This window comes from Purpureocillium lilacinum (assembly GCF_023168085.1).
Source record: "Purpureocillium lilacinum CBS 284.36 DNA, scaffold_2, whole genome shotgun sequence".
In the NCBI taxonomy this organism is placed as follows: domain Eukaryota; kingdom Fungi; phylum Ascomycota; class Sordariomycetes; order Hypocreales; family Ophiocordycipitaceae; genus Purpureocillium; species Purpureocillium lilacinum.
The window spans coordinates 1,039,990-1,058,716 of NW_027072112.1; the positions used below are offsets into that span (position 1 = coordinate 1,039,990).

An 18,727-nucleotide genomic window follows, 5' to 3' on the forward strand; every position below is an offset into this window, starting at 1 on the left:
AGTCACCTATTATCACGTTTCGTGCTCTACTCCGTCGGCGCCGACGGTGCTTGACTATCCAGGCACAGCCTTAGCGCACCCACGCCTCAACACTGTCAGGGGGCACAGTGGCGGCACTCCTCGTTGAGGAGCTCTGCATTGGCTATTTTCCCAGGCAATTAACGAAAGTTTGGGTAAAGTGCCAAAGTTCTGAGAAGCCAACTGGCCAATCGAACGAACGCTGACAACTACACTGGACCGGCAGCATCGGGGTCACGGAACTCATCCCGTTCAAGTGCCATAAACAGCTGATGTCGCATCAGAATTAAACACCACATCGCGACTTCCAAATCTGGCTTCTGAGTGTTCCATATCAAGAGCCATATGATGCCAACCTCCTTGGAACAGGCTGCAGCCCTCATCGGCGGAGTCGGGACGCACCTCTTGTACTTCAAGCATGGGGAGAGGCACGCCTACCCCTGGCGATATGTAGCCTTACTTCTGGCTGGATCGCTTTCTCTCTGGGCCTTCAAGTGGTCACGAGAGGGAACCACCACATCGATTTTGGCCGTCACTTCGAGCACGTCGGTGCTCCTCTTCCTATACCTCGGAGGGCTCGCCGGCAGTGTCCTTCTTTACCGACTATTCTTCAACCCCTTGAATCGGTTTCCAGGACCCTTCGCTGCGAGATTATCCAAGCTATACTTCGTATATCTGAGTTCCGACCTTCGCGGACACCGGAAGCTGCATGAATTACATCAAAAGTATGGCCGGTATGTTCGCGTTGGACCCAACGACCTGTCCGTTGTCGACCCAGACGGCATGAAGATCGTTCTCGGAGCCAATTCGAAATGCACCAAATCAGCCTGGTACGGCCAGGATATGCCGTATATCTCCACAAACACAACGCGGGACCGGGCTGCCCACGACAGGAGACGTCGCATTCTCGCACCGGCATTTAGCGACAAGGCCCTGCGAGGTTACGCTTCACGTCTACAAAAGTTTCACGACCTGCTCACGTCCCAGATCGATGCCTCGGCAGGAAAACCGATGAATGTCACAAAGTGGTTCGGGTATTGGGGTATGGACATGATGTGCGACATTGTGTTCAATGGATCGTTCAACATGCTCGCAAGTGGCGAGACGCACTGGGCGCTTCAGGTGGTCGGTGACGGTCTGCATCTCCAAGGCTTCGCCCTGCCGCCGTGGCTGTATCGGGTATTTGCGACGATGCCCAAGTCCAGCTCTGGCAGTCGCGGCTTGGCAGCCTTTGCGGCGACGCAGCTGGAGAACCGCATGCAACAGCAGGGCAAGACGGCTCACGCAGACATGATGCAGCCCCTGATCGAGCACTACGACCGCCTGAGCACGGACACGAAGCGGGCGATACTGCCGCTGCTTCAAGGCGACTCTCGGATGTTGATTGTTGCAGGCAGCGATACGACATCGACGACGTTGGTTCACATGTTTTATCGCTTCTGCAAGGAGTCAGGCCTCGTTGATAGAGTGCGGGAGGAGGTGGAGCCGCTTGTATCGGACCCGAACCTGATCTCGTACTCAGACATCCGCCAGGCCCAGCTGCTCCATGCGTGCATCAATGAGACTCTGCGGTTGCATTATCCTGGGCCGTCTGGCTTCTTCAGGAAGACGCCCCCCGAGGGAATCCACATTGGTGAGCAGCACGTTCCAGGGGACACCATAATCCAGATGCCGCCCTACGTCATGGGCCTAGGTATGTGACTCCATCCATTGTATGTTTCGTTTCACCTCTGACGGGCAGTTACAGACGAGGAGGTGTACGAACGATGCAGCGAATTTGTGCCCGAAAGATGGTACTCGAAGCCCGAAATGATCAAGCACAAGGACGCATTCTTGCCGTTCCTGGCCGGATCAGAGTCCTGCATAGGCAAGAATTTGGCATACATTCAGCTGGCGGTGGTTGCGTCCCAGATCATCCTCCAATTCGATGTGGCGTTTGCGCCAGGCGAGGACGGGAACAAGCTGGTGCGGGAGTCAAAGGACCTCGGTATGCTGCATCCGGAGGATCTGCACGTGGTATTCACTCGTCGGGGTAAGACGCATTCGTGAATGAAGGCCTCGGAAAGATCTGTCGATGCGGCGTCGCTTCGCGCCACAAAAAAAGTAGTACTCGCTACTCGTATATAGTGCTCTACGCTGAACAACAGAAAATGCGAGTTCCAATGAAGCTCGTCGATACTCCCCGCCTTTATGTCGTTTTATCCCAAGCGCCTCTCTAAGCATGTCCAGGAATGTATCACGCTGGCTGTTCTAACACCCTGCCTATGCTTAACTGCCGTAGGCGATCTCCATACAGCTACCAATCAACGCCGTCATCTGCGGCTTTCGAACTTGGTCGGAGCAGCAAAGAAGCAACATAATGGCGAGTGAAGTATAACAGCGTTGCCTTTGGTTCGCACTCTGGTCGGAACCCACGAGCGACTCGGTCAACGCCCACATTTTAGGGACCTAAGTAGCCTCGATCAATACCACGGCCATTCATGTGTAGCGAGCAGGGCTGGTCTCGTACCTTATCCTGAAACAGTTTCGTCAAAGGGCGGAACGCCTTCGATAACGAGGCATTGTCCAGCCCCTCTGTCTCGGTGGGCAGCTTCTCAATCTCAACCAAGACGTCTGCGCACGCAGCCCGCGATGCGGCGCATTCAGCTCTCTCGGCACGAGCAATAGTCTCCGCAGACTTAATGATCTCGTATTGGTAGCCATGCGCCTCCCATTGTGACCAATCCTTTGCGTTCGTACGTAGTTTGGCCAATAAAACGGGCAGCTCGCTGTGCCTGCTGTTGCGCTGATCCCGTGATATATCGGAATCGTGGTCAAAGTCTGCGGTATAGTACTGTCCCATAGCTTCATCGAAGCTTCCAAGGCCCAGACTTTCCATGCATTGACGAAGATGCTCAAATCTCTCCTCCAATGGCCTGTCTTTCAACGCTGGGTCCACGGTAATGTTGTTGTGGTTTCGCCTAGGCGTGCTGCTGGAAACGCTCCCTGAACTGGCTGGGCTAGGGGCTCCAATGGAGCCACCGTCTGAGGATCGCTCTGCTGTGGTTGTTGGAATATCCATGGTCCCATCTGGTGTCGGAATATGACTATGTTCCTGTACTCCCGGTCGAACTAAATAAGACGGATCAGATGACATTTGATACGACCCGTCCGACGCTGCACCGTTCTCGTTGCTGCTTTGCCTGCCTGCACCAAGGCCAGTGAAACCTGCGAATGGCAATGTCAGTCTTATTCGAGCCCTTCAGTCACTTGCAGTAGTAGTCCACGCGGGAGCTGCTCACCAGTCAAGCCTTGTTGGTTCAAAGTCTCCCGATACATGCCACTGGCGACATTCGACCAGCCCCAGTCCGGGCTAAGGCTGTATGGTTGGGACAAAGGCGGAGAGGCGAAGCCAGGAAAGGGTGCAAAGGCAACCTGCGGGTGCATCTGCGATCGCGGGTGGCCTTGTTGCGTCAAGCATTGGGGCTGTATCGCCGAGCTTCCCGGCTGCAGCATTGCTCCCATGTCACTGGGTCGCGCATCCCCATCCGTCATTTCCATATCCAAAACGTAACTGCTGCTGCTGCTGCCACCCTTGTCGTTGCTCTTATCGCTGCTGTTGCTGGTACTTTGGTCTCTGCTGGTCGAGGTGCTGTTGGAATGGCTGGGTCCAGTTGAACTGTCCTTGTCTCTCCCGGGGCTCCTGCGGTTGTCTCCGGCATTGCTCTGGATGGCAACATTGCTGCCATTCCCGCTAGCGTCGCCGTCTTTGTTCCCTTCCGCCTCCTGCTCACGACGTCTGTATTCGCTGACTTCTTTCTCAAGTTCTTCTACCCTTTGTTTTATCCGGTTGCCTGGCGTCTATGTGAGTATCGTTGCAGTGGGCAGCTGTTGTTGGCCACAACTTACGGTATGTGCGTTGCGCAACTCGATTCTGTATCCTCTTCTTCTGGCTGCGGTCGGTTACCAACGTCCAATCTTCTTTGGTCATTGTGAAAGCAGCCGGCCTGAGTAAGAACAGCCTGACGACTAATTTTGGCAGACAGAGTTACGTTGCGTCGTGGCATATAAGGTGGCAGACATCCGACATCATAAGGGCAGCCGCTGACATATCTTTCGTTATGTATGCAGGGACGCAGGCAGGAGACTGAGCTCGCGAAACAACTATCCTGGTCAGGGATGCGCTGGGAACGGCGGGGATTGGCGGCCAGACGGGCTTGGCCTTTTACTGCGTGCACCCCAGGTCAAAAGGTGCCAGCCTATAGTTATAGTAGGCTGCAATCCTGAAGGATGCCGATACGACGCAGCCTGGTTCGCTGTCAGCGAAGGGTCAGCAACGCTGCGCGTCCAGCGCAATGGTATGCTGAAGCCGCCCGTCATGAGCGCAAAGATGTGCTGGCTCACTCGCTAAGGCCTACCAATACCGACCAAGGCAGCATGGTCTCGTTGCATCAATTCGAACCGTGCGCGGGCAGCAATGACGACACCAGATCTGGAGTTGTCAGCGCGGCATTGCCGCCTGAACTTGTCGAAACCCGGACTTACAGACATGCAACAGATCTCGATGCCGAAGTGCGTGCCGGTAGCTCCGACGCCACCCTGGAGCATCCATGAAATTGAGAGGCAAGATGCGAGGACCTAGACTGGGTTGCGGGATGCCTTAGGTGCGACCCTACCCAAATTCTCACACGCATCCTGACGCTCGGTCAGCGATGCTGCGGCAGGATACAAGCACTCGTAACTCGCGCATCCGCGCCAATTGGTATCGGTACATCATTTGGGCCGAGTCGACGCAGCGCGAGCAGTGGGGTTACATCGTGGAGGAAACATCATCGCAAGTCTACCTGCCGCGCGCCATGGTGCGGACGGCGAAGGAAGGGTTCCAAGAATGGCCAAGCCTCTCACACATAGGATCCGGGTGCTGCTAAAGGACGGCTCCCCTGGCTCGTCTGCGTAACACAACGAGCTAGTTTCTAGAATCAGGAGCAGTCGATCATCCAGGACCCTGGCTGGACCACCCCCAACGACATGGAGACTTCGTGCGCCAATCCCCTGGTGCTGTGTTGCTTGACGGGTCGCTTGGCGAAGATAAAGTTGCGATCCGGGCGCAGACGTTGACGCGCGTAGTGACACTTCCCTGGTGAACCAACAGACATAGAGTCTGCTTTTGGACAGGTGAACCTCGCACGCCGGATCTGTAGCCGCCTGGCACAAAAGTGACGCTGATCGAGGGGTAGAAGAAGTGCCGCTGACCCGATATGAGTCGGCCTGGCTCCCACTCCCATAATTTGCTTCGCACTATGACGGCTGCTCGCCCACCTCCGGTCCCGACACGAGCGCGGTCAAATTCCGATGACTCGCGATTGAGAAGTCGACAGGACACACTGATTGTGAGATTTGGTACCGAGAGGGCCGTAGCGTGCCGTGAACTGCTTCACTCCGTGCATACACATGAGAAATCTCGCACCTTTTGGCTGCTGTGTCACGTCGCACGGCTCGACGACCGTTGACACCTGGAATCGGCAGTGGGGGTCTCCCATCTTGGCCTTGCTCATGCCGGCCTGGCCGTGTCATAGACATGTTGAGAAGTCCCTAACCGCCGCACATCTCAGACGGATAACGCAAATTGCCACGTCTCCACGCATCCCGCCTCTTGGTCTGCATGAGCTGAAGCCAAGGAAGTACGCAACCAGATCTCTCTTGGGCAGGTCGGGTCAGTGTCGAGCGACTCAGTCCCGATAACTCACCTGCGCACGATGGCGGATGGAGGCGATCCACAGTGAGAATTTAGCTTGCCGTGGGATGCCTCATTGCCGGGCATGGGGGCGTCTGCGCGCAACCGTCGCGGTCCACGGAGCCTTTTGCTAAGCATGCGCAAGGCGCCATCACATCCTCCAAGGATGCACGCCTTTGAGGACATTGCCATGATGACAATTGGTGGGAAAGGTCCGAGGCGCAGGGCCATGTGAGGTGGCGCCCGCACCAGCCGCCCGTGCCGGACCTGTCCGCGCCGCAGCGCTGCCACTTGGTTCGTAGCGTGAATCCCACCCAGCCAGGGTCGGCATCAGTGGGGACGGCTCCGCGGGCGGCTCGCGGAGAGATGCCGGGGGCTTCCTGCCTGTCAAGGGGAGGGTCAAGCTTCGAGCCCCTGTCTGCTAACCGTCCGGTCTCAGCGCTAACGCTCCTCCCCGGCCCAGAAAATGCCCAGCCTTACGGCGGTCTTGGTGCCCAGTAGTCAGACCGTCCGTCTTACTTGGCGGGATCGCTTGGGGTAGTCCAGAGGAGAAAAGGCTCTGCCATGACAAGATTCCCGCCTCGATGCTTGCTGCGGCGACAGGACTTGGCTTCCCGCGTCACTTCCGTGTGGCTATGTGCGGGCTCGCCCTATGCCTCTAACGATGCAGCTCAAGTAGCTGCAGACGACGAGTCTCTTGAGCAATTTGGCGAACCGCGCAAGCGAGCCGTACCGTGATGGTACGGGCGCGATCTAGGCCCCAGACGCATCGACGACACAGGAGCTCTCGGCCCGGACGGATCGTGTGTCTCGTTCCTGGCCACGGGGAGACTGCAGATCTCATCCCACTCGGAATCAAGCCACGTTAAAGGCGGAAAGACGGTTTCCGTGATACAGGATGGATGGCGGCACCGGCACATGCACGGGTGCCGATTGGCCTATGGGTGTGTCGGCTCAGCTCGCGGCTGGCAATTGTGAGGCATCCAATGGCCCTGGATCTCCGCCACTGACGCGTATCTGGCTGCATTACTGTCTGGCGCCGGCAGCGGGATGGGCTGGTGCAGCAGTCCTCCTGCAGAGACATTAGCACACTAGCACTCACGCACTGCAGAAGGTTAGCCACCGGCTTAGTGCTCGTACTTGTTCCATGTTCTCGCAGCCGATGTGGCAACGAGCATGACGAATGCCACCAGCATGTCTTCATGGCCGTACATTAGCTCGCAGGCGGCTGGCGTCTCGTCTACATCGATGAACCATGCGTGGATAGACTCGGCCGAGTCAACGACGTACCATGCAAATGAAGGTTTCGATAACTCGCAGAATCCGGGGGCGAGTCAAGCGCGATACGGGACCGCCGCCGCTTGAGACTACGGGGTGTTCATGTACTAACGTTACAGTCCGCAAATAGTACCTCAGATGCACCACTGTCAAGGCGAGCCTCATGTACTCGACCTTCTGACTAGTCACTACGCAATGATGCCAAGTGGGCATCGTGCCGTGGCTCTGGCTGTATTCAGCAATTCGTCTAACTATACGGTCGAGTGGGGGCCGCCTGCTAGTCGACGGACGGTGAAGGCCGTCTGCCGGCTGATCTTCACGGCCTCCATCGCACGTCTTAAATGCCTAGTCCGCAGCGGTTCACCATAAACAGACGCGATCATACGTAGACGCCCCCCGACACCATTCTCCAAAGGTTCCACGCGCGTGTTTCGTACACCTTGCAGCACGCCACGTGAGAGCTCGGTAGGTCACTGCGGCCTTTGCCACTGAAAGTGCTCCCTTCTCCCGCGGATCGTTGATCTGCGTTTGGGTCTCATATTTTCGGTCAACGTTGATGAGCTCTGGGACGTTGAGCTCTGCAACGCTGCAAAGCCAAGAATACCGATGAGACTGGACCCTGCGCCGACTTGAACCCTGAATGCTACTTTGTTTTGCGCGGCCCCAGCCCGAAAATATGTTGACGTGATCATCATTTCCTTAAATGTTCACTCACACACGAGGTGGACGGCTGCCATACCTCGCTCCACGTGGGCTTGTTTGACCAAGTGTTGTCGTGCTCTCACTCGTTCCGCCATAGTGGTCGCTGGATCAGGTGAGGCGAAACGGCGACAGGAGGACGAAGAATCTTTGGTCCTCTCAACGTGCAAGGTGCAATTCCATTGCATTTCATGACGTGTATTAAAGTAATTTCAGTAGCAAAGTATAGTAAAATTGCAAGCGAGGATGGCCTTGTATCTATTTCTCATGATCGCTTGACCAAGGCCGTCCTGATGTAGTCACCCAAACTCATGATTGATGTGCTCTGCACAATGGTCATCACTGTCGTGTCCACGCCAAATCTCTGCCGAATCCAGTTTCGCAATTCCATCGCAACCAAGGAATCCAGCCCTGCATGTTCCGGGGAGTCTTCCACTTTGATGCTACCTTCTTCTTTGATCAAGAAGTTGGCCAAAGCAGACGCAATGGCCGTCGCAATGATCACAGTGCTCTCTTCGTCTTGAAGGACAGATGGGTCGGAAGCAGCCGACTTCAACAGCGTCGTGATGTCGTCAAGCTCCGCAGTTGCCGAGGATGCGGAGTCTTTTCCGCCATTAATATTGTGGTAGATGCTCATGCGGATGTCGTTCTTCCAGACAACACGGTTGTTGGGGGAGGCAATAGGTACGCTTGTGACCAACCCGAGCAGAATTTGCCCAGGGCTGTCAAAACAACCATCAGAGACTTGGGCTCGAGAAGGTTTCGATCGCTGGATTGCCAGGTTCGTGGCGTCAAGAAGATCCTGCTCTTTCAGGATGCGCATACCGGACTTTTGGAAGAGACCCAGAATATCCTTGTTCTTCGAAACGAATCCCACCTCACCCATAACGCCGATGTCGATGACAGATGCCGCCAATCCCTTGTGATGACGGTATTGGACGAATGCGTCCAAGAAGGTGTTTGCTGCGGCATAGTTCGCCTGGCCCCATTGACCAACAATGCCGCTGTACGAGGAGCATAAGATGAAGAAGTCCAGCTCAGAGGTGATTGCTTCGTGCAGGTTCCACGTGCCCTGGACCTTGGGCGCAACGGCGGTTGTCCAGTCGGCAAAAGTCATGTCAGACAGCGAAATGTCTCGCAAGACCATGCTAAGGTTCATGACGCCGGCGATCGGCTTCGAAGCACCGTCCACGGCCCGCTTGACATCGTCTGGGCAGCTCACACTGCCCGCGACGAGCTGAACTTCACAGCCCTGGGCGGCAAGCTCCTCTACGAAGCTTGCCAATTGCGGGCCCTGTCGGGCAGACCGAGAGAGGAAGATAAGATGGCGGGCGCCATTCTCAGCCATCCAAGTCGCAATGGCCCGACCGAGTCCGCCCAAACCGCCAACGAGCAGATAGCTCCGGTCGTGGCGAAGACTAGGCGATGGGCGCTCTTTGGTTGACTCCAGAGAGCTAGAGTCCTGCGGCATCTTCACGATGATCTTACCGATGTGACGCCCACCCTGCATGAATCGGAACGCGTCCTGGACCTGTTCGGCGTCCCACACCCTTGCAATGACACCGGGCTTGATCGATCCCGCCTGCATCCACTTGATGCAACGCTCCAGGAGCCTGTGCAAGGTCAGCGACATGTGACACAGTGTCGAACCGAAAGTAAGAGTAAACTTGAACATACCTTGCAACTTGCTCGGGGCGGACCTGCGAAACCTGCCATAGATCAAGGCCGACAAATGTGCGGTTGGCTTCAAATGCCTCCATGGAAAGTTTAGCTCTGCGGCGGAAGTCCCGCTTGCCAATCTCGATCATGGTGCCAAACTCCGCGACACATCGCCATGATGCGTGGAGGAGTTCTCCGGAGAGGGAGTTAAGCACGACGTCAACGCCTCGATTGTCCGTCACCGCCATTACGTCGCGCAGGAAAGACGTATCGCGAGAATTGAAGATACGATGACGCGGGATATTGTGGTTGTCCATGAGATAGCGGACCTTGTCTTCATTGCCCACCGTGCAGTATACCTATTCATGAAGTTGTTAGATCCTCATCGCCGCATTCATTGCGGGTGATCCTTACCTCGCCACCAAGCATTTGCGCGATCTGAATGGCAGCAAGTCCCACGCCGCCACAGGCTGAATGAATGAGGATTGTCTAAACGTATATGAGTTAGCGCGATCACACGACGGCACGCGTATCAAGGCACGACGAACCTGTCCTGGCTGGAGATTGGCCTTGTCCACGAGAGCCATTGCAGCTGTGGCATAGACACAGGGCAGTGCCGCGCCTTGCTCAAATGTCAGGCCATCGTCGAGCTTCACGCAGAGCGTTTGCGAAAGTGTTATGTGGGTGGTGAAGCAGCCGCTCGACATGTACATGACGCGGTCGCCGACCTGGAGCTTTTCGACTCCGGGGCCAACCTCTGTCACCACGCCCGAGCCTTCCAGGCCGATCTCGCGAGTGCTATTGTCCAGAACACCAAGCGCGATGAGAACATCCTATACTGGTAAGCATTCCCTCGATGTCGCCAGCTTGTGGAGCTCTTACTCTGAAGTTTAATCCAATTGCCCTTGTTTGGACGGTCACCTGTCCGTGCTCGAGAGGTGCACGTTCGGATTGGCTCCAGCCCATAGTGTGCAGCAACCCTGGGGTCTTGACGCTGAGATGTTTCTCCGTAGGGCGAGAATCGTCGCCGTTGGTTCGCTCAAAGGCAGCTGCCATGGTTTGCCAATGCATTCTTGGGACCAAAATCTGGCCATCGACGACAGCATACTCCCAGTCAGGGTCCATTGACTCTGCATCCAACTGTGGGCTGTGGCGTCTCATGAGAATATCTACGAGGCATTTCGAAGCAGCCAAGTGATTAGTCTTGTCATCAATCTCGACGGTGAACAGCTTGACGGAGAGCTCGCTGCGAGCTGTTCGGGTGAGGCCCAGGCTCATCGCAGTCCTGGGATCTGTGCAGGCAACTTGCGCAGAGCGAGTCGCCCATATGACCTTGGCATCCAGGTCTAGCGCCTGCAATTGCGCCACGAGTGTCTTGAACGAGGGCTCGGTCAGATCATGGACAGTTGAAGCCTGAAGATCGAGCAAGCTGACGACATCGTGGCTCGGCAACGGCTGGCCAAATGTGACCACGTCAACCGCGACCCCTAAGTCCTCGAGCACACGCTTTGCTTCCGCTACGTATGCCCCATCCATACTGTGCGAAAGTAGCGAGACCGCCAAGGGCTTCGATGTCTCGCAAGCTGGAGAGGCGATGATTCCTGCGCTCTGTTGGTAAGGAGTGATACCGTCAATCACCATGGCCTCTGGTTCGGCGAATCCGGCTGCCACCATTTCCTTGGCCCATCTGTCGGCGGAGATGTAGGGCTCATCGGGACGATTGTCGCCGTCGCCCAGCCACCAGCCGGGTAGGAAACCCTGTTCTAAGTAAGCACCACACTATTGAATTGACGGAGGAAAGAATCGTACCATGACATAGTTGACGTATTTTGCATCTGGTATTCGGTCAGCGACGACTACAGCCTTGTGGGAAACATGGGTGGAATGGCATACCGGGGCAAAGTTCCTGCAAAAAGAGCTTGCCACCAGGGCTCAGCAGTCTTCGCAGGTGGGACAGGGACACATTCAGGTTGGGGGTAGCGTGAATGACCTGTTCGTAGTGTCAATCGGCGATAAGGGTGCGCGCAGAACATTGGCGCGACTCACATTCGAGCCAATGATCAAATCGTAGCTCCCCTCCAGGTATCCTTGCTCTGATGGGTCCTGCGAAATGTCGAGGGTGGCATATTGCAGGCCTTCCACTCCAGAGAAGCGCTCCTTTGCCGACGCCATGAAGCCAGCGGAGATGTCAGTATAGGTGTAAGTGCTGTACAGTCTCTCGCCAGTGGATGATGTGAGCGCCTTGAGAACCTTGACAGTCGTGCCACCGGTGCCTGCGCCGACTTCTAGGATTCTTAGTCTTGGGTTCGTATGCCCCAGCACGCGGAGAGCAGTGGCATAATTGAGTTCGTCGCCAACAGCATAGAACTCCGTAAGAACATCGTCCTTCATTAGCACATGCAACGGATGGGTCTCGCCGCTGAAGATAGACTCGGCGGTTTGAAACAGCCGGTGAATGGCGATGCAGAAAGCCGGATATTGCGACTTTTCGCCGTCTGCGGCAATCTCTGCAATCCTTCCAAGCCGTTGAGCTTTGGTGAGTTCCAACAGCCCACGATCATTGGCAACAAACAGGTTGCGCCCAGAACGGTACTTGTCCACTTGACCCTGCATCCATGAAAAGAACTTGCGCAGATGCGGCTGGGTCTCGCCGGTCAACTTTATCGTCTCCAAGTGATCAATTGCGCAAAGAAGCATCATCTCTTCGAAAAGAGGCCACTCCCGTGGGATGTGCGTCCGAGGGTGTAAGTAGTCCGCCAACGACACGAAGTGAGCATGAGGCCTCCACTCGAAGCGAGTGATCAAAGGCAGGCTTTCATCTTCGTCATCACTTCTCGTCAACGCAGATGCTTTGAATCCCTTTAGAGAGAGCTGCAATTCGCCGGCCTGTTCAGCGACGAGGTCGCCGACGAATGAGCCGCGCTCCAGAGTGTGGATGGTTGCCCCGACTCGCAGATCATGTGCAGTGGGACGCACAATGATCTCTTCGATGAAGGTCGGAACAGCAATGTTCTTGCAGTTTCGACCCAGTCCACCGTATGCTGAAACGGTAAACAACTGAAAGCATTGGTCCATGACAGCAGGATGCATTGCGAACTTCCCAGCCTGCGACAGCGACGGCACAGATGCTGCCGCGCGATTGTCTCCCGGCGCCGCAGTAATGCTGCCCAGGCCACGAAACAAGCCTGTGTAGTTGAATCCAACGCGATTGAGTATGTTGTACCACTCATTCGCATCGACGGTTCTAGCATAACCTTTCGGCGACTGAACGCTGAGTTGGGCTGCCTTGTCGACAGAAGCTCTCGCTTCTCCAACACAGTGCTTCACCCATTTCGTTCCGTCGTAGGAGCTAATGCTGAACGTATACCATGACGCTTCATCGGACGAATCTGTCGCAACTGGAGATAGGCTTGTTACAATCTCTACCGTCTTGCCGTGTTCTAGAACCAGGCCGGCTTTGATGCTGACATTCTTGAGGCTGTATGCCAACTCCTCGTGCAGCTGTCGAATGGCTTCTCCAACCATGGAGATGTAGCCCGCACCGGGAAAGACGACTTGGCCACCAACCTCATGGCCAGACAGCCAAGATACGTCTTCGAGGGCAAGCTTAGTTCGCCAGCATGGCTCGTTGGAAATCTCGGTGACGCGAGATCCAAGCAACTCGTGAGGGGCGTGCTCCCTGAACCTCCACTCTCGCGTCATGCGGGACTCGGCCCAGTGGCTATTGTCCCGCTTCCACGGGTAACGAGGCAGGTTTGCAACATGACGGCCGCTCGGCAATAATACATGGGAGAAGTCGACGTTGACATCCTGCTGGAACAGCTTGCCAGCAAGTTGAAGAAGGCTCTCGTCGCAGCCCTTGTCGCGTTGCAGCGTGCCGACGTGAACGTCTGCCGAACGTCCCATGTCTCTCAGTATTTGGCCAATGGGGCCTTTCAGGGCTGGATGAGGCCCGATCTCGATGAGCACGAGGCGGCCCTCGTACGCGGTCATGGCGGACCGCAATGCAGTGTTGAACAAGACCGGACTCTCCATGTTCCTGCGCCAATACGCAGGCCCCAGGCATCCATCGCCGCTCAACCTCTTACCAGTAACAGACGAGTAAAACGGGATTAAGGGTGAAGTACTGCTGACGAACGGCTGCAAGTGCTCCTCATACAGAGGTCCGTACTCGAGCATGTGGTCTGTGATCCTGGTCAGCGACACTCCTGGGGGAGCATTGAGGGGCAGTGTGCTCACGGGAGTGGAAAGCCTTCTCAACACGCAAGAAGCGGGCCAGAACACCTTCTCGCTGCGTCTTCACGTTCTGAACCACTTTCTCAACTTGCTCAGAATCGCCGGAAATGGTGACACTGCACTGGCTGTTCTCACAGGCAACCACAACACCAGGCTCCATGTAGGGAGCCATTTCGTGGGCTCCTAGGCCAATCGCCGCCATTGAGCCACGCTTCTCAGCTGTGCCACTAGTGCTGGTGGTGCCGCGGAAAGTTGCGGCGGCCATTGCGGCTTTAGCGGTGATAGAGCCACTGGCGTACGCCGCGGCCATTTCGCCCGAAGAATGGCCAAGCACCAGATCTGGCTTGATGCCCCACGACTTCAACACGTCAATGAGACCAATTTGTACGGCGATGGACAGAGGATGGCCGAACTCTGCCTTTTGGACGCGACTATCCCCAGCCGTTTTGCGCAATTCACTCTCGATGGTCCAAGGCGGTGGGCTGGGTAATCCGGCCAGGAATGCGTCCAGGCCGCGGATTGTCGCCTGGAATACAGGGTTGGTGTCAATGAGCTCTGCGCCCATCTCTGGCCACTGCGCGCCTTGGCCAGTGAATACCCAAGCGATGCGAGCTGGCGTCTTTACTGTCTCTAGCTGCGACAGCTCAATGGATGACTTGTTTCCGGCGATTGCAAAGGCACGATGAGGCTTGTGATCTCGTCGAAGAGCCAAGGTGTAAGCCACATCTTTGAGGGAGATATGACTTGTGGGAAGGAATTCCTGGTACGTCTTGACCGTGTCTTTCAGTGCTGGTTCGCTGGTAGCCGAGAAAAGAAGTAGGTGCGGACGCTCTGGAAACTCGACGTCGTCGCCACTATATCCATTCCTTCGTCCAACCGTGTGAGAAGTCTGGTCGCCGTTGCTTGGAGTTGAGCGAGACTGAGGTGTATCATTGCTCTCTAGCTTGGCATCGCTGGCTTTGGACTCGGCAGATCCATCGACGTCCTGGTGGCCATTACTGTGGACGCCGTCGCTGTTCGCGAATTCGTCCACGGTACTGGACTCACTACTGCCGACGTCTTCAAAGCCATCACTGTCCGTTGGCGTCATGTCGCCGGCCGGAGACGAGGAGGTGGTTGAGCCATTGGACATGCCCCGGTCGTGGTTTTGGTACTCCCGTAATGATTCAACAATTACCTAGGATAATGAGTACATGCTACATCGGTTTAAGTTGTCGCAGGTACAAAGACTTACATGAGCATTTACGCCGCCGATTCCGAACGAGTTGACGCTCACTCGCTCAGCGCGAGCGTCTGGCCATTCTTCAGTTTTAACCGGGACGCGGAGTTTACACTTCGAGAAGGGGACTGCCGTCTGGTTAACCTTAATTCCATGGGCAGAATGGCTTTCATTTCCTGCGCTTACTGGCTGGGTTGGGTGACTCGAAGAAAATATTTGGTGGTATTTGGCGGTGTTCAATCGCTAGGATTGCCTTAATCAGACTGGTGAGGCCCGCGGCTCCTTCTGAATGCCCGACGTTGGGCTTGACCTGTTCACGAGGATTAGGAAACGGCTAGGGAAGGGAGGCTGCCCGGCGGTACGACTTACAGAAGTGATGTAAATCCCTTTATCCCCAAAACAATTGGCGACAGCAGTGGCTTCCAGCGGGTCGCCGACACTGGTACCGGTACCGTGACACTCCACCATGGCTGTCCGGGACATGTCTTGGATGCCCGCCTGCTCATATGCACGGCGGATTAGCGCCTCCTGCGCTGTCGGACTGGGCGTCAGCATCGCCTGCGTGCGGCCGTCGCAGTTTACGCTGGTTCCGCGGATGATCGCGCGGATCGAATCCCCATCCTCAATGGCCTGGCTTAGTCGCTTGATGTAGATGGCGTTCACGGCCTCGCCACGTCCATATCCATCGGCAGTGGCATCAAACGTTTTGCAGATGCCTGAGGGGGAGAGTACGCCCTGGTCGCTAAGCGCGAGCGTCATGGTTGGTGAAAATATTAACCCTGTACCGCAAACGAGCGAACCGTCGCAGTCGCCTTTTCGAATTGCTTCGCAAGCCATGTCTAAACACACCAGGGATGACGAACAACCGGTCTTAACGGTCATGCTGCCCTATGTTAGTGATGTCCCATTTCCACGCATTCTAGCAGTGCGCCTTCTCACCTGGGGCCGTGTAGGTCGAACTCATACGAGATTCGATTTCCAAGAACAAAATCGTCGTATCCTGTAACCCGATAGCCGCCCTTGTGTAAGGTTTCCTTGGCGTTGAGGTCCTGCCAATCGTCGCCAAATACACCGACATAACAGCCGGTATTGCTACCTCTCCATGATGTCGCACCTGCATCTTCCATGCATTCGTATGCAACCTCGAGCAGCTGCCGTTGCTGTGGGTCGAGGCGCTCCAGTTCCGCTTTGGATAATGAAAAGAAGGACGTGTCGAATTGGGCAATATCAACATCTTGCAGAAAGTAGCCCTTGTTCATGCGGAACGTTGAGGGTTTGCCAGATGGGTCGTGGAAGCCATTGACGTTATATCGATCTTGAGGCACGTCGCACAGTCCGTTTCGCTTCTCAACGAGCAACTGCCAGAACTCTTCGCCGTTACGCACGTTGCCTGGGAGTCGCATGGCCATGCCGACTACCGCAATGGGCTCCGCCATTTTGTTCTCTTTGCTAGAATAAGCGTAGGAGAAGTCTGTGGCCGCCGTGCCATCGCCGCGATTTCCCCCACTCGCGACGCCTGGCATGGCCAGCAGCTGCTCCTGTGGCTCTTCCGTCAAGCTGGGCATCGTAGACACCTTCTGTTGATAGAACGCCGAGGGTCAATGATGATCCAGCGATTTGCTCTTTGTGTAGTGTTGGACGGGCTTTTTTTATTTTGGGTATGGCAAGTCGCTGATAGGGAAAGGATGGCGGCCTTGCACCCCAAGTTGCTTTGTTCTCCCACAGTATATTCTGTTACAGAGTGTTTTGTTGCCGAGGTTGTCCAAATGTCGTCCGTATAGGTGCCACAATTGCACTTGTTTACCAGGGCCTTTGGACACTAGCTGCCCAGTGTCCGTGATTCCCTTCGTTCTTCATACTACTTCATTGTCAGCACTCAGACTAACTCGACGATTTGACTGAAGCATTTGCCCCCCTGCAATATCGCACCAAGCGCATGTGGTCTGCGCCTAGTCTACAGCATTGCGGCAACAACTACTGCTACCTCCGGATGCTAGCCTCGTCAGCGGCCCTCACACAAGCTGTTATCGTTCACTGCACCAGCAGCCAACCGAAATCTGTGAACAACATGAGTAAGGCGCGGCGCAACAGACTTAGTCCCGTTGTGCCGTGGATCCTGCGTTGCTCACTCGCCAGGTGAGCACTAGCGACCTGACTCAGAACTCTTAGCCCTTTTGGGACTGCCGGACGATTCACATTCGCCAGGTAGAAGATGACGCGAGTGCCTCCAACGGTCACTATTGGCTAACTAATGGCATACATGGATCTTACATTCTCAGAATGCCGGTCATGTACTTCATGTTTGTTGTGACTAACAGCTATAGTAGTTACGGGACCCACTAGTTCATGGTCACTGCTACTGTCATGATGATTGCCTCTTGCCCATTGTCAAACATCTGGGATAGGCGTAAGTGCAGTCGTCCCTTCAGTTGCGCTGTACCGCCACTCCGTGCGAAATTCCTAAGGCTTGAGGCGCGGGCTGAACCTCAAGACCGGGCCTTCCTTCCATGCCGTCAAGTGGTCCTTTAGGGCGTATTCAGTTGAACTGTAGTCTCCTTCAGCCCAATCGCTCTTGTAATCCGCCCGCCGCATGTCATATTCCCACAGTAGTCGTGCGAAGACGATCATCATTTGCGCAATTGCCAGTGGCTTGCCGACGCAGCTGCGTGGTCCGACTGAGAAGGGCATGTACGGCGACCGCGGTGCCTCAGACCTCGATCCTTTTGCGTCTAGAGGTCGATACCACCTCTCCGGGTCGTAGGTAAACGGCTTCGTGTAGTATGCCGCGCTGTGGTGAATGCTGTAAATTCCCACGGCAACCTCGCAGTGGCCCGGAACGTAAGTTCCGTCAATTAGAGTGCCTCCCTGCTCGACCTCTCGCCAAAGAGCACTGCCGCCGGGAGGCGACAGCCGCAGAGCTTCATCGATGCAGGCGCGCAAGAAAGCGCAGGAGTTAAGCTTTGGTCCGAGACAGATCTCGTCCACGGAACAGAACGTGCTCCGGACCTCTTCAGCGACCCTGCGGTAGCAATTCGAGGAACCTGTTATGTAATGCGAAACTGCAGCCATACTGGTAGACGAAGTGTCCGCACCTGCATGCATGTAACGTCAGTGTTCAATGTCCTTGCCATGTTTGTAGGGAAAAGGAAACTCACCAGCAACGATGAACGTTGCTGTTTCGGTACTCAGCTCGGCAATACTAAGCTCTTTACCAGAATCGGGATCTTTGCAATCTTGGAGGAACGAGAAGATGTCCTTGGACGTGGCTTTCGACGCAGCGAGGCGCTTGGCCATCACCATGCGAATGAACTTGACAAACTTGTACTTCGCGACGTAGGCTGTGGGGAACAACTTCTTGTCTAGAGACCTGACACTGAGCTCGGGCGCCTGCAAAAGCACACCAAGGCGTACGTTGGAGTCCTCGATGGCTTTGAGAGCAAACCGATACTCTGGTTTCTCCATTGTGTTGAAGTCGGTATCGAAGGAGACAGCCGTCATGATGTCAAAAGCCAGATTGTTGACTACTCCATGTCAGCCATATTGTCAATGTTTCAAGGCCCTTGCTTCTTCGCGGAGTCTTACAGGCCTTGCTCATGTCGACAGGTCCAGACCATTCGCCAGGTTGAATGGGGGTTGGCGAGCCATCTGGCGCCTTTCGCAGAAGCTCGCAGAACTTCACGACGCGGGCTTGTATCTTGGGTTCGAATAGGCGCAGGCTACTTTCGGAGAAAGCTTGGCTGATGACTCGTCGTCGCCGACCATGTTGGCTTTTGTCTCTCAGGGTCAATAAGTTCGCCGCTTGCTTAGACAGGACTTCATAGTTCTTGAACTTGGTGACCTTCGCATGGTGACCATATATATCTACGTCACATCGCCGTCAGTGTCCCATGTCTTCGGGGTGTTTC

General features: G+C 55.4%; 3 protein-coding genes across 3 annotated transcripts; 1 reads left to right on the forward strand and 2 right to left on the reverse strand.

Moving 5' to 3' along the window:
- Positions 1-801: 801 nt before the first annotated feature.
- On the forward strand, positions 802-2,067 carry PLICBS_002147 (uncharacterized protein; the record flags this gene model as incomplete). The annotated part of the gene is made up of 2 exons (XM_018321777.2): positions 802-1,711; positions 1,766-2,067. The coding sequence occupies 2 exons, from the start codon at positions 802-804 to the stop codon at positions 2,065-2,067; spliced, it is 1,212 nt and encodes a 403-aa protein (XP_018179256.2).
- A 5,906-nt stretch (positions 2,068-7,973) lies between these two features.
- On the reverse strand, positions 7,974-16,258 carry PLICBS_002148 (type I Iterative Polyketide synthase (PKS); the record flags this gene model as incomplete). Its single annotated transcript, XM_018321779.2, has 14 exons — positions 7,974-9,321; positions 9,386-9,726; positions 9,782-9,856; positions 9,916-10,200; positions 10,250-11,125; positions 11,177-11,202; positions 11,261-11,357; positions 11,414-13,551; positions 13,607-14,780; positions 14,838-14,950; positions 15,009-15,132; positions 15,192-15,601; positions 15,686-15,705; positions 15,762-16,258. The coding sequence occupies 14 exons, from the start codon at positions 16,256-16,258 to the stop codon at positions 7,974-7,976; spliced, it is 7,524 nt and encodes a 2,507-aa protein (XP_018179259.2).
- Positions 16,259-17,282: 1,024 nt separating this feature from the next.
- PLICBS_002149 (uncharacterized protein) lies at positions 17,283-18,417 on the reverse strand (the record flags this gene model as incomplete). Its single annotated transcript, XM_018321780.1, has 3 exons — positions 17,283-17,914; positions 17,978-18,343; positions 18,405-18,417. 3 exons carry the CDS (start codon positions 18,415-18,417, stop codon positions 17,283-17,285), a joined length of 1,011 nt encoding a protein of 336 aa, XP_018179260.1.
- Between the last annotated feature and the right edge of the window lie 310 nt (positions 18,418-18,727).